The sequence below is a fragment of the Hermetia illucens genome, chromosome 6, assembly GCF_905115235.1.
Source record: "Hermetia illucens chromosome 6, iHerIll2.2.curated.20191125, whole genome shotgun sequence".
Lineage (NCBI taxonomy): Eukaryota > Metazoa > Arthropoda > Insecta > Diptera > Stratiomyidae > Hermetia > Hermetia illucens.
Genome location: NC_051854.1, coordinates 51,718,619 through 51,734,547, shown reverse-complemented (window position 1 = coordinate 51,734,547; position 15,929 = coordinate 51,718,619). Strand labels below are relative to the sequence as shown.

The 15,929-nt window shown below is 43.7% G+C and overlaps 1 protein-coding gene across 1 annotated transcript in view; it reads left to right on the top strand.

Annotated features, from left to right (window-relative positions):
• The window catches only part of LOC119659279 (organic cation transporter protein-like), a 52,492-nt gene that overhangs the window by 12,415 nt on the left and 24,148 nt on the right, over positions 1-15,929 (top strand). Inside the window, exon 2 of the mRNA XM_038067288.1 lies at positions 10,691-11,078. Within this exon, the coding sequence (XP_037923216.1) occupies positions 10,933-11,078 (146 nt within the window). The 5' untranslated portion in view covers positions 10,691-10,932. The remainder of the gene's footprint in view (positions 1-10,690; positions 11,079-15,929) is intronic.

Genomic DNA, 15,929 nt, shown 5'->3' with positions numbered 1-15,929 from the left:
CGACGGATCACCTTCCCGATTGCCGTCCCCTCCGCCTCAGATCTTGGACGAGGCGCGGCCGGTGAGGTTCCCACCCTTCCTCGACATCCTCCGGCCAGTTATTCTTTTAGAGGATGTCCCTTCTGTAAGAATTCCGCGGGAGTAAGGAGGAACTAAGGAGAGGGAGTCCTCAAACTACTTCCGATTACGAAAAATTCATTATTTATAAAAAAATTCTAGGATATTATCTATTAACACAAAGTTGACAATAAAATAACCAATTATACTAATTCAAAAAGGAGATAATAAGGCATATGAAAAATATTAAAAATAAAAAAAAAAGAAAATAAAATAAAATAAAATAAAAGAAAAGTCCAATCAATTACTTACTCTAGTCGTCACGCCGAGCTCGGTTAACGGCTGGTATAACAGGTTCTAAAAGAAAAACAACAAATTATGTCACGTATTCAATGATAATATGTTAATTACAGCTTTTCTGTTTCACTTTCTTTTTTTTAGTTCCGAATATAGGTACAACTTTTTCAAAGATTTCTTAGATAAATGTATTTATATTGTTCGTCTGATCACACCATTAGCGAAACACTTCACCGATTTCTTAAATCGAGGCACTTATATTGCTCGTCTGATCACATCATTAGCGAAACGCTTCACCGATCTCTTCCTTAAGTCAGTTATGTTTTATTACCTTTCTAATTTTTGCTTTCGGGTGAAAAGTTATCCAGTTGCCTTTGCATCTTTATGGCGAATCAATTGCCATTACTTCACCTTCCTTCGCTAAGTTCACTAGACCTTCTCAAGCTCCAAAAACTTCCGCCTCCACCAAGAAGTTCTTCAAACCGCTCTTACAGCTCTTCAACCAAAACTCCTCTTTCCTCAAAATTCCCCTTCTCCTCCTAGATTCTCTCGCTCAAGAAAGAAAAACTCGCTGCTGCCTTTTCCTCCTTCTTCCACTCAACTCCTAAAAAATCCCATCCAAATCTCCTCCAACCACTCGCCTCTAGATCTCCAACAAAACTCCCCCGTTTTTTTCTTCCCGCCAAAAACCTCCTCCCAGCAACATTCTCGCTGCCTTTTCGTGCACCGCTTCTATTCCCGCTACATAGCCTTTCTCACTCGCTAGGCAATGTTGCGGCAACATACGCATGCGCCTGCGGATGCGGCAAATCATTCCCCTCCTGTCAAGATCAATTCGCTTGAATACATTGAATAATGTGCAATCTGCGGCGAACTTTAAGGCAATTGCACACTATTAAATGCATTGTTTAAGCAAATTGATTAAGAAAGAGCCGAATGAAATTCCGCTCCCGTCGCGCAGCCGCGGTCACTACAACTTGCCTCGCAAGCGCAGAGTGCATAGTCGTTCGCTTATGTTTTCAAAGCCGATAACAGCAGCTTTCAGTTTTTGGCTGACTAAGAAACCTACTCCGAGCATATGGTTTACTGGATGGCCGCTATAATATATGATGTAGTGGCTCTTCTCCAGGAAACCGGTCCCTGTCCAACGCATCTCCTGTAACGGTATTACATCAGCCCTATATTGGGACAGCGTATCGGCTAGCTGCTAATCAGCTTCATCTCTGCACCGGGAGCGCACGTTCCATGAGAAAATGCGCAAATAGTTATTCCGTTGTCGTTGGCGGGTTAATCATAGTGTAATCCATCCAGTCCGAGGCTAATGTTGTGGCTTCGTAACAAGTTGTTTTCCGTGTAGGGTTGTCAGCCCTACCCAACCCCCAACCTGGAGGACCAGTTGGTACAATTTGTCCCGTTTTTAGGCACGGGAGACTCGCCTTCATCTTTCTCCGTCTTCAACTTTTCACTTTCGTTAATAAAGAACTCTCATCGGTCACTATGTGGAGGTGGAGATAGGGTTTGGTAGTAGAGCTGTTGGTTCAGCAGGCATTTCCCAGGTTTTATGCTCCATCGTGGATACCAATGTACGTTTCGCCCTAGGACCTATACTACCCTTTGATGAGCCATTTCCATCGCTTTGAATAATCTATAGCCCTTGTGAGTATTATCCCAACGTTGCAGCCACACTGATTGTGCACTCTCTCTCTTCTCGTGCCTATCTTCGACATTATAGTCATTGCGTGCTTTCGAACTGTATAGTGCCCGCATCTCCTCTGCCAAAATACCAATGGGCACCATTCCCGCGACTACGAAAGCTGCTTCGTCTGACCTTGTTCGGAATGCGTTAGCGACTCTTAACGAGCTCAGGCGATATACTGTTGATAATGTTCTCCTATATGCCTGGACATTACATACAGTAAAATGGATAAACACACTCTGGCTGACAGCAGCTTCCTCGGTGGTTTTGGTCTTCCAATATTGGGCATCATGTCAACTGGGGCAACTACAACTTTCGTTGCTTTCTCACCCGCGTAGTTCAAATGTTCCTTGAAAGTCAATCGGTGATCCGGTATAACGCCGAGGTATTTGATGAAAGGCTTCGACTCTATCTCATGCTGTCCACATGAAACCATGGAATTTTTTTTCAGTTTACGGCTGCTTACCAATATAGCCTCAGTTTTGTGTTCCGCCAACTCTAATCCATCCGATACCAACCACTCCTTGATCAGCCTAACCGATATCTCACTTGCCCAGATAACATCCTCCAGATGTTTGTTTATTCTAATAATTGTGATGTCGCCTGCATAGCCGATAAAGGTAGCATACCTTGGGAGTTTCATACGCAGTACACTGTCATACATCACCTTCCAGTAGTGGGCCTAGCACTGACGCTTGAGGTACTCCGTCAGTTATCATACGGACCTACGTTGAAGTCATAGCTTTCTATCCACGAAATAATTCGTGATGATTAGCTGAATATATGTGGGAAGATTCAGCTAGTTTCAGGATTTTATTATATGCTGCCATTGCGCGGAGTTGAAGGCATTCCTCATGTCGAGGGTGATGATGGCACAGTATTTTTTGGTGCCACCCTGCCACCTTATACTTGAAATTGCTTCCTCCGTCAGATTGACTACTGCGTTGATAATATCCACCGTTGATCAGCCGGCGCGAAAACCGTATTGTTATGTGGACATACCTCTTGCTTCCTCTACAATTGGGAGCAGCCTGTTGCATAAAATGCGCTCCGGCAATTTTCCCATACCGCCCAGCAAACAAATGGGAAGATGCGACGATGGTTCTTCAGGTGATTTACCACTCTTTGGTAGTAGCACCACCATGTGCCTTTTCCACTGAGTCGGGAAGGTAACCGGTTCCAAGCAGGTACTAAGTGGAAGTATACCACTTTATTTTTGCTTTTATCGCCGCGTTCAAAACCACATTCCGTATTTCGTCCAGCCTCTTCGCAGAGTTCCTTAAAGGAATTCTGTTTGTTTTCATGGATCGCCTTCCGCAGCTATCTTCGACTAGTGTTGTATCTGGTATTTCTCTGTGCAATTTCTTGTTCATCATTGAGGCGCTGCTAATTTCTTCTCGCTTGGAGGCATATGCCATGCAGTCGTCTGATTTCGTAATTTCACCACCGTTTCGCTAATAGGTGAACGTTATTTCTGCGCTTTGCCATTGAGGCATCACAGGCTGCGACCATGTTTCTGACAATTTGCTTAGATTTTTCACTAGCTGTACTTGTTGGTGTGGAACTATCCTTATCTCAGTAAACATGAACTCCACCGCTTCGTCCGGCATGACTTTATGTCCTTCGGGTCTCCATTACACTAAACAATATAGCTTGATGGTCGCTATGCGTGTAGTGTTCCCTAACTCGCCAGGTAATGTCCCTCCCTTTCTAATAATTTCCCGTACTGCAGACATTTAAAAGACATAACAGGAGATATTTTCTCCCGAATCTTTCGGACAACTTATCCGATCTTGACTTTGCCAACTTCCAGAAACTTGCTTGCCCAAACAGCTGGCAAGTTGATGATTGCAGTTTCCTTGCCATCGTATGATTTCCGGAAATTCCTTATTGCACCGACGTTACTGTCTGGAATTTGAAATTGCCGCACCAATTATCTCCAAATGTTCTCCTTCGTCGTGAACTTGTCAACGTCCCTACACTCCACAGTTATCTCGTGGGTTAACTGCCTTACCTTAACTTTCTCACCTAAGGATTTACCAAACAAAGTCTGGTAATTCAGCGTCCTTTCATCCTGCGTCCCCAGAAGCTCCAGGAGTTGTTCTCCCTTCTACGTTCTTCTGATCCGTATGGCATTGTCTCCCAGGTCGCTTAGCGTGGGATCTACCTTGATCTTCCGTAGAATCTGAGCGTAAGAAAGGGCACCTCTGCTTTCAATGATAATGGCATCTGGACGAGACTTCTTTCTTTTCACCTGCCTCCTTGGCTTTACAGTTGTCCAGATGTTTGCGCCCATTTTCTGGGATTTCAGCTGTGGAGCCGATTTGAGGTCCAAACTTTGTGTTCCGTCTGGTAACTGGTTCTTTGGACCCTTTACTACTTTCCACTTTGGGCTTGTTTGAATGGCTGGTTCCATCCTTTTTCCGCAATGGAGTCAGTGGAAGGGTTTGTAACTGTCCTGTATTCGCGGTATATTGGTTCGTCTAGCCTAACTCACCCATGACCTTTTCGCAGGGGTCTTTAAGGTTTCGAACAACCACCTTAATATAGTGATGAACATTATGCTTCGTCCGAAGAATTCGTAGAGCGGGTTCAGGGTATTACCCATCTTATTCAGGCAATTTTTACCCTGAGTACTTTTGCTAGCGCAGCATCTATTCCCTCGTCGTTGACATGCGCTGTTTCTTCCTTGCTGGGCTCTGTACAGCCTTTGCCACTATCAATACCTGGTCGTTCATCCGTCTTCATGGGCCTGGGTGGAGAGCGTAGCATTTTACCATTTCGCTTAAAGATATCCAGGTTCGTTAACTCATCCTTATCACTTCTTCAGTATCAACTTCGATAGTCCCACAGTCAACAAGAATGGCGTCAATATGCTCATTGTCCTTTAATATTAATGGTATTTAATTTCCTTCGTCCACTTTTTTGTTTGGGTATTTGCCTCAAATTCAGGCACAGGCTCGCGTTCACGGACCACAGCCATGGCAGTTGCCAGCTTTTCGCCTCCCGCTACCCCTGTGCTCCATAGGAGCAGTCATCCTTTCCACTCCTTGAACTGGCCACGTACCAAAGACTAGACAGCCTCCGAAAGTTCCGTAGGCTTTCAGTAATAGTTTCTCCTGCACATCTTCTGAGTTACCTGGACTAACTCAGGTGTTTCCCGTAGTTTAGAACGTGCTAGCTCCACTACACCGCGGTCTGTTTGTATGTCTGTCGGTCACACCCAGTTTATTCGGAAACGGCTAGACCGATTATCGCAAAAATTGGTGAGAGCATGTGGTCTGTTGTTCTCAATGATGCAGAGTGGCGCTATTTTATGTTAAGTTTAAGGAGGGCTCTCCATACATACGAATGAAGGGTGTAAATTTTTTTTCACAGAATGTGGTGTGGTGTATCAAATGAAAGGGCTCAAACCTCCTTAAGCCCATGCTAGAACTACAAAATCTGGCATCTGCATAAGGGATAATATAAGGCATAACTTTGGAAGTTTGAAGGAAATCCAATCATTATTAACAAAGTTATAGAAGCTCAAACTTTTACATTTTGTGGGAATTTCGTGCATTCTATTGAATGTCGTCATACACGTCATACATGACGTTATTATAACACATCAATTCGTCAATACCACAATAAAGTGAGTTCACGTGAATGGGAGGTCGCAGGGAAACATTTCGTTTTAATTTTTTAATCATTTATATCATCATCATCAACGGCGCAACAACCGATATCCGGTCTAGGGCTGCCTTAATAAGGAACTCCAGACATCCCGGTTTTGCGCCGAGGTCCACCAATTCGATATCCCTAAAAGCTGTCTGGCGTCCTGACCTACGCCAACGTTCCATCTTAGGCAGGGTCTGCCTCGTCTTCTTTTTCTACCGTAGATATTACCCTTATAGACTTTCCGGGTGGGATCATCCTCATCCATACGGATTAAGTGACCCGCCCACCGTAACCTATTGAGCCGGATTTTATCCACAACCGGACGGTCAAGGTATCGCTCATAGATTTCGTCATTGTGTAGGCTACGGAATCGTCCATCCTCATGCAGGTGGCCAAAAATTCTTCGGAGGATTCGTCTCTCACACGCGGCCAAGAGTTCGCAATTTTTTTTGCTAAGAACCCAAGTTTCCGAGGAATACATGAGGACTGGCAAGATCATAGTCTTGTACAGTAACAGCTTTGACCCTATGGTGAGACGTTTCGAGCGGAACAGTCTTTGTAAGCTGAAATAGGCTCTGTTGGCTGCCAACAACCGTGCGCGGATTTCATCATCGTAGTTGTTATCGGTTGTGATTTTCGACCCCAAATAGGAGAAATTGTCAACGGTCTCAAAGTTGTATTCTCCTATCCTTATCCTTCTTCGTGTTTGACCAGTGCGGTTTGATGTTGTTGGTTGATTCGTCTTCGGTGCTGACGTTGCCACCATATATTTTGTCTTGCCTTCATTGATGTGCAGCCCAAGATCTCGCGCCGCCTGCTCGATCTGGATGAAGGCCGTTTGTACATCTAGGGTGGTTCTTCCCATGATGTCGTTATCGTCAGCATAGGCCAGAAGTTGGGTGGACTTGAAGAGGATCGTACCTCTTGCATTTACCTCAGCAGCACTGATCACTTTCTCGAAGGCCAGGTTAAAGAGGACGCATGATAGCGCATCCCCTTGTCGTAGACCATTGTTGATGTCGAATGGTCTTGAGAGTGATCCTGCTGCTTTTATCTGGCCTCGCACATTGGTCAGGGTCAGCCTAGTCAGTCTTATTAATTTCGTCGGGATACCGAATTCTCTCATGGCCGTGTACAGTTTTACCCTGGCTATGCTATCATAGGCGGCTTTAAAGTCGATGAACAGATGGTGCAAATGTTGTCCATATTCCAACAGTTTTTCCATCGCTTGCCGCAGAGAGAAAATCTGATCTATTTCTGATTTGCCTGGAGTGAAGCCTCTTTGGTATGGTCCAATGATGTTCTGGGCGTATGGGGCTATCCGGCCTAGCAAGATAGTGGAGAATATCTTATAGATGGTACTCAGCAACGTGATACCTCTATAATTACTGCACTGTGTGATATCTCCCTTTTTATGTATGAGACAGATAATGCCTCGTTGCCAATCGTCAGGCATTGATTCGCTGTCTCATACCTTGAGCACAAGTTGATGAACCACTTGGTGTAACTGGTCGCCTCCATATTTAATCAATTCGGCTGTAATTCCATCGGCTCCTGGCGACTTGTGATTTTTTAGCCGATGAATTGCACGGACTGTTTCTCCTAAACTTGGTGGTGGCAGTATTTGTCCGTCGTCTTCAGTTGTCGGGACCTCCAACTCGCCGATGTTCTGGTTGTTCAGTAGCTCATCAAAGTACTCAACCCATCGCTCTAATATGCCCATTCTGTCGGAAATCATATTTCCCTCTTTGTCTCGGCAAGATGTGCATCGAGGTGTATAAGGCTTCATCCTGCTGACTTGTTGGTAAAACTTGCGCGCCTGGTGCGGTTGCTCCCTGTACTTTTCTAGTTCATAGACTTGTTGGTTCTCCCAGGCTTCCTTTTTCCATTTATATATAAATATCAATTATGATTTGTTTTATATCGAATAAGACTGCCAAGTTTCAAATAAATCGGTTCAGTAGTTTTCAAGTAATTTTGTTCACTGATTCGAGCTTCGCAAAAAAGCACCAATCGTCTTTAGGGACTTCCGTATATGGCGCCAATTAGCGGAATTCAATGCATTGTTCATGTCCACGGTCATTCTCATGAAATGTTTGCTAGTGCTACCCTTTTCGTGAATACCATTTTCGACTATGTCAGTAATCAATTAAATGGCATCAGTGGCCTTCTTAACGCTCAACAACCGGGAGCAATCTTTTATAGATCACCCGCTCTAACATTTTCCCTATAGTCTCTACAAGATATGTGGGTCTTTAGGAGCACCTGGAGGTTTACCATCCTTAGGCAACAGTATCAATTCCGGCCAATTCCATGGTGCAGGAAATATCCCTTCGGACATGCACACTTCAAAGAATTCAAACAAGTCGGAATACCGGAAGCTCGCGCTTCGGGTATAAAGGTTTTGTGTTCATCTTATGTAAGAGACGCGCATTTCTCTGTCCGTATATAGCTACAAATCCAACATAATCCTTCATATTTTTCCAAACTACGAGACATACGTACATATTAGAGCCATAGATATCACGCTCATCCTAAACAAACAAACTGCCTATTACCTGCTGTACACATATATGCACGTATCTAAATTTATCGTACCCATATTTCCGATTTACGTCTTATATCTATCTGAATTAGGCTCTACCCGCAAAGTTCATTAGCACGCATATATTATATACCTACATATACACATGTCTGGTTGACAAATAACTAAAAAACTAAAACAAAATAATTGTCTGCGACCCAATTCATAAGAATTCATTTCGTTGTGGTATTGACGAATTGATATGTGATGATGACGTCATGCGGGTTGTAAAGTGCACGAAATTCACAAAAAATTGTAAAGTTTCACCCCCAATAACTTTGTTAATAATAGTTGGATTTTCTTCAAACTTGACCAAACTGTGCATTATATTCTTCGTTATACTCATGCCAAATTTTGTATTTCTGGGATGAACATAAGGGGGGGTGCCGGGTAAATTTCTAAAATGTGGAAATATACTATTATTAACTTTATTTGTGCAGATATCGGAACCGGATATATTTTGAGGCCTAGATTTCGTAGAGATGCACCACTGTGATTTTTTCCAGATTTTTCGGTTGGATAGGTTCTGAGAACGAGACCTGTTACACTTTTTGTGGGTCATATTTTCAACCCTTACTCCCCTATGTTTCATCTAATATCAAATATTGAACCAGATCCGAAAAGTACTAGTTGAGACCTTTCATTTGATACCCTACTTGGCTACATTCTGTGAAAAAAAAATTTGCACCCTCCATTCACATGTACGGAGAGCCCCCCTTAAACTTAACGTAAGATGGCGCCACTTACTGCATGTAAAGGGATCACCAGATTACATACTCTCACCAATTTTCGTGACAATCGGTCCAGCCGTTTCCGAATAAATCGGGTGTGACAGACAGACAGACAGACAGACAGACAGACAGACAGACAGACAGACAGACAGACGGACAGACGGACAGACAGACACCGTCACCATTCTAATAAGGTTTTGTTTCACACAAAACCTTAAAAAAGTGTTCGGTCTGGATTTGCCGCCGGCCAACCTAAGAGCTTTACTCAGTATAGTGACTCGAGTATTACTATTCCAGCGTAGATCTTCAGCGGTTTGTCTGTCATAGCTACCGGAAGTGCCGCCACGTTCAGATGCCGATGGAAGCTTGTCTGTCTGTCAATATTTTCAATCTGAGCGGAATACACGTCATCTATGGAGATAGAGATCTCTTCTACCTCGGTATCTACCGGTCAATGTAAATGGACATCCCCTGGTACATAGTAACTGCATCCTGGTAGGCCCTTAGAAGATTTTTTCTAGATTTGGTCACACGTTTTTGTGCGTCCAAAAGCATCTTTGGGTCGCTATTTCGGTCGTTAGGGAAAGACTGAATTTCAAATTCTAATGTAATCCGAACGCATAATATAGTTCCGGTTTTGTGTGTAACGTAGGAGGGACCTAGAGGAACCTCGGCATACATACTCAAGTATGGGTAACACAAAGCCATACATGTTCTTGGTATTTCAATATATTAAGATACATTACAACATAGCGTTAGGTTCACCATAGAGAACTTTTCTTTGACCTGCCAGATAGAAATAACATTAGTCTCTAAGCATCCGGTTAAACCTTACGTGATTTTCACTTCAGCTTGTAAATTTCAGATTACACACCTTTTCTTATAAATCAAGTGTTTTGAAGCCTGATTCCTATCCCACCCAATAGCGTAGAGCTTCTTGACTAGCTTACTGAAAGTGATTTTGTGAGGGTGTTTATCATTATTTTGGGATTTCACAAGGAAAACCTCACAGAAGTGTCTGCAGATGCGTCAATGCGCTGAAAATTATCTTACCCCGACCTTCATTTATAGGTTTCATATAGGTTTAGCAAGGGAGCTGGAGGCTGAAAAGTTATGCTGTCCACGAGAATAACGATTATTTTGCTAATATGCGACGTGCTATTACTGATCCTGCAGCGATTTCTACCTGTCGCCGATTTCGGTCACCCTGCTCCCAAGGCAGAGGTGAGACAGCGTCTAATGAGTTGCCTCTGTCCTGTACGTCAACTTTTTTGAAGAAGCTAATAGCCTGTGGCTATTTGGTTAGAAATGGAAAGCCGCAAGCATTTATCTTCTGTGTCGGGTTGAAGAAATGGACAGAGCCACATCGCATCATTTTTTCTTGATAGAATCAGGATTCCTGTTGATGAAAAGGTTTAAGGCGGAGATGTGTTATGAATGCTCCAGATCAATCAATCAACTCTTGCGTTTCCAATTTTTGTTTGTAAGGAATACGCAGCGATACTGTTGCTTTCAAGTGCCAACAATCCTGCAAAAGTTTTTTGATATCTACCATCAAATTAAAGATGATTAAACTATAAAGTTTTTGATAAACAAGATCTTTCAGTTGAGTAATCAGATCAAAATTTGAAGTTATTTATTAATTATCGACCAATCCTGTTAAAGTCTTCTCTGAAACTGAAATACAAATCCACATAGTTGCAAATAGGGAATTCATCCATAGGAACTAACTTACTCTGAATGAGCCCACAAGGTATGGAGAAAAGCTAGTTTTACACGTTGTTGCGAACTTTAATAAAAGATATGTGATTGGTGACAAAAGACGCAAGTGGTTGGTGACAAAATACACAAGTGCATGATCGGCACATCATATGAATATATGAAGAAATTAATGGAACAGTCTCAGAATGATAGAAATAGATGATGTTCTTGAGAAATGTGGCGACTTTCATCGTTACCAGATCATCCTGCTGGCATTTTTTTGCTTCATCAACTTGTTATCTTCGATGCATTACTATTCGCAAACCATCATTAGTTTCGTTCCAGAGCATTTGTAAGTTAATAAATCTAAGTTTTTAAATATATATTTTAATTCATATTTTTTTAAGGAAGACCTTATCATTTATGTGTGAATGAAGCTTCCATTCGATTTATGTGAAATGTTTAGTTCCCATTGCATTAGATGTTAAATACATTCATCATCATCAACGGCACAACATCCGATATCCGGTCTAGGCCTCCTTTAACGAGGAACCCCAAACATCCCGGTTTTGCGCCGATTTCCACCAATTCGATATCCCTAAATGCTGTCTGGTGTCCTGACCTCCATTTCAGGCAAGGCTTGAGTCGTCTTCTTTTTACACCATAGATATTGCCCTTATATACATTTCGGGCTGGATCATCCTCATCCATACGAATTAAGTGACTCGCCCACCGTAGCCTATTTAGCCGGATTTTATCCACACACTGAAGGTCATAGTATCGTTCATAGATTTCGTCGTTATGTAGGCTACGGAATCGTCCACGTTCATGTAGAGGACCAAAAATTCTTCAGAGGATTCTTCTCTCGAACATGGCCAAGAGTTCGCAATTTTTCTTGCTAAGAACCCAAGTCTTCGAGGAATATATGAGGACTGGCAAGATCATTGTCGTAGCTGTTATCGGTTATGATTTTCGACCCTAGATAGGAGAAATTATCAACGGTCTCAAAGCTGTAGCCTCGTATCTTTATTCTTCCCCTTTGACCAGTGCGGTTTGATGTTGTTGGTTGGTTGGTTTTTGGTGCTGACATTGCCACCATATATTTTGTCTTACTGTCATTGAAGTGCAGCCAAAGATCTCGCGCCAGTAACCGCCTGCTCGATCTGAATGAAAGCAGTTTGTACGTCTCGGGTCGTTCTTCTCACGATTTCGACATCGTCAGCATGGGTCGTAGTCGGGTGGACTTAAAGAGGATCGTATTCTTGCATTTATCTCAGCATCACGGATCACTTTCTCTAGGGCCCGGTTAAAGAGGACGCATGATAGGACATCCCCTTCTTGTAGACCGTTGTGGATTTCGAATAGTCTTGAGAGTGATCCTGCTGCTTTTATCTGGCCTCGCACATTGGTCAGGGTCAGCCTAGTCAGTCTTATCAATTTCGTCGGGATATCGAACTCTCATGGCGGTGTACAGTTTTAGCCTAGGTATGCTATCATAGGCGGCCTTAAAGTCGATGAAAAGATGGTACAACTAATGTCCATCTTCCAACAGTTTCTCCATCGCTTGCCTGGAGTGAAACCTCTTTGGTATGCGCCAATGATGTTCTGGGCGTATGGAGCTATCCGACCTAGTAAGATAGTGGAGAATATCTTATAGACGGCACTCACCAACGTGATACCTCTGTAAATCCTGCATTATGTGATAACTCCCTTTTTATATATGAGGCAGGTAAAAATGCCTACGAGATAGTAATCCCACTCTTTATTGTTCTGACTTTCATCAAGGCAGAGATTTGGCGGCATTCTAGCAACATGTGGTCAATTTGGTTAAAAGTGATTCCGTCTTTAGGGGGCCATGTTTGTTTGTAAACCGCTTCCCACGCAAACCAGGTACTTCCAACAACCATTTCGTGCGATTTGACTAATTGGATAATCCGCAGTCCGTTATCATTGATGTGTATCCCCTGAATTCGGGTTCGGTCTAGGCTTGACTGTTAAAATCTCCAAGTGTGATTTTGATGTCATACTTGGGACAGGCTTGGATGGTGCGCTCAACTGCCTCATAGAAGGTAACCTTCTTCGACTGTGAATCTTCTCTGTATGGGAGTGAACGTTAATGGAACTTATATTTCTAAATTTGCCTAAGTGCAAAGCGCATAGCCCTTTGCTTATGTTTTCAAAGCGAATAATAGTAGGCTTCATTTTTTGGCAGGCTAAGAAACCTACTCCGAGTACATAGTTTACTGGATGGCCACTACAATATATGGTGTAGTGTCTTTTCTCCAGAAAACCGGTCCCTGTCCAACGCATGTCCTCCAACGCTGTTACATCAAACCTATATTGGAACAGGCTATCTGCTAGCTGCTTTGCAGCTCCTTCTCTGTACGTGGATCACACGTGCCATGAGAATCGTTATTCAGTTTTCGTTGCCGGGTTCGTCGGTGTGTTACCAGTCCAGTCCGAAGCTACTTTCGTGGCTTAGTAACAAGGTGTTTTCCTTGTAGGATTGTCAGCGCTACCGGATCCCCAACCTGGAGGAACAGCTGGTACAATTTGACCCGTTTTTAGGTTCGGGAGACTCACCTTCATCCTTCTCACTATGCAGCTTTTCGTTAGGAAAGAGCTCCCAGCGGTCACCAGGTGAAGGTGGAGATAGGGTTTGTTAGTAGAGCTGTTGGTGTTGGTTCAAAAGGGGTTTCCCAGGTTTTATGCTCCATCTTGGGTATTAACCCACGTTTCGCACTTTCACCACTGCTTTGTTGAAAATAGGCCGGAAATGAAATTGTTACAGAAATTTCCTTAGTTAATGTGATCCAACCTGCTGCAGTTGAAGCATACTAGCATTAAAAATCTGGTGTCTTGCGCGTCCATAGATAGTGCATTCATATTGGAAATGTTCCTTGGTTTGCGCTTCTTCACTAGAGCACGAACACATATCATCTTGTAAAACTCCTATTCTATATACCTAATAACAACTATGCTTTTGCCAGTCTTCCTGTCTCCGACAGAATAAACTTTGCAAGTTGTTTGTTCGGTTCTAACAGGAACAGTTTGGTGTATCTAGCGGCGTTTAGGTCCTGCCACCATGTTCTTTCGGAACTTGTGCCCTGTTTCTGATATTGACATCAGTCAATCGCAGGATCCGGCCCCGACAAGGGAGAAATTGAACTCTCTCTTTTTAAGGCATCCGAGATTCCATTTCCCTCTAGACCACAGTGGCTGGGTACTCAGAGTAGTTCTACCGTATTGAATCTATAAGAGTTCAATCTGTTTTTACATTATTGAACGATGAGGTGATGAAAGGGCTGTTCAACGCCTTTATGACAGCGCGGCCTGAAGCGATGTGCCTGTCCTTCAATGGCACGCTGTTGCTTAGGATTGCATACACTTCATTGTAAGAGATCCTAGCCCTCATAGCTGATGCAATACCAAAGATTTCGTTGCTTCGAACGTATTACTGTTGCGCCAGGAAAATATGAGAGGAATTCTAGAACAACGAAATTCTAACAAAAACTGTATACAAGTCATTTTTGAGGAAAAGTCGAAAAAACGTCCGCTCGTTGAGCAGAATTAAGCAAGTCAGAATACCGGAAGCGAGAACAGCACATTTTACACTTTTTGAGCCCTCAATCCCCTGTGTTTCACCCGTAAGCGTAAGAAATGTGGAACCCCCCCCCCCCCATTTGCATGTATGAGGTGCCCCCTGGGGGAGTAGGATGGGTGATACGCAGGAGAGGGATAGGGATAGGGATCAGAAGCTAGAAGCGGCACTAATGATGGGAAACTTTAAGTAATTGGTAGCCAGAGTAATTGCTGGCATAGAAGACTTTAGTTAGTTAGTTTAGTTAACTGGGGGGAGCCGCAGCCCCGAGCACTCAGGCCATTATTAGGCCCATTGTACTATCCCCGTAGTTGCCTATTCAATGGCTTCCCGCCTACGGTGTTCGCAGGCTTTAGCGAATCTGAGAACATTCTCCAGAGGTAGAGAGTGTGCAGATTCTTCATTAAAGAAAACCTTACCAAGGTGTCTTCGTCTGAGATCTGAGGATGCCGGGCAGCTGCATAAAAAGTGCAGGGCCGTCTCCTCCTCCTCCTCACACTGGCTGCACACAGCCGAAACCACTACCCCAATCTTTTCCATATGGTAGTTTAAGGGGCAGTGTCCCGTCAAAAGCCCTACTAGGGTTTTCATGTCCGACTTCTTAAGAGACAACAAAAATGCCGCTCTAGTGGCTCTAGGCTCCTTCACAAATATTTTCGCTTGCCGGCAAGAGTCCAAATTTTTCCACTCGGTTGCGTGAATCCTTGCAATTTCACTCTTCAGAGTAGACTTGACAGTATATGGTCGGATTCCAAGAGCTGGTTCTGGCCCCACCATTGTGGATCCAGACCCTCGGCGAGCTAGTCTGTCAGCCTCCTCATTGCCGGCGATGTTAGAGTGCCCCGGCACCCACATCAGGAATGTTTCGTTCAGTCGGCCAAGTTTCAGCAGCACCTGATGACAACTCCACACCAACTTGCTTGATATGTTATTGCCATTTAGCGCTGATAATGCCGCCCGACTGTCGGAACAGATTCGAATGGTGCGACACCTTCATTTCTGTCGCAGACATTTTTCTGCTGCCAATGAAATGGCATATATCTCCGCCTGGAATATGGTCGTCATTTTTCCGATAGGTCGGGCCAGTTCTATAATCGGATTCTACGAGAACACCCCTGCACCTGATCCATCCTCCATGGCTGACCCGTCGGTGAAGATTATTAGGTCTGTAATCTGAAAAGACTCATGGCCACTTGTCGACCATTCTTCTCTTTCGGTGATTACGACAGTATATGTCTTTTCAAAGACGAATCTGGAAACCATATGATCGGTCGGCGTCAGGACTACCGGATGTTTTTCAAGGAATTTCCAGATAGACGCATGCCCGTTGGATTGGCCGCCTTTGCACGCCTCAATGGTATCGAGCCTATATGCGTCGTTGGCCGCTTTCCGTTTCACCTCCAAGTGAATTGGGGGTAAATTTAGGATAGCTTCAAGTGCCGCAGTCGGCGTAGTACTCATTGCTCCAGTAATACTTAGGCAACCAATGGGATGGGATTGACATTCGACCAGAAAGTTAAAGGTATGATGGGGCAAAGAAACCATCGATACGCAGGGTGTTTTTTTTCTGGAGAGTAGGGTAGGTGAATGCGTTTACCCACA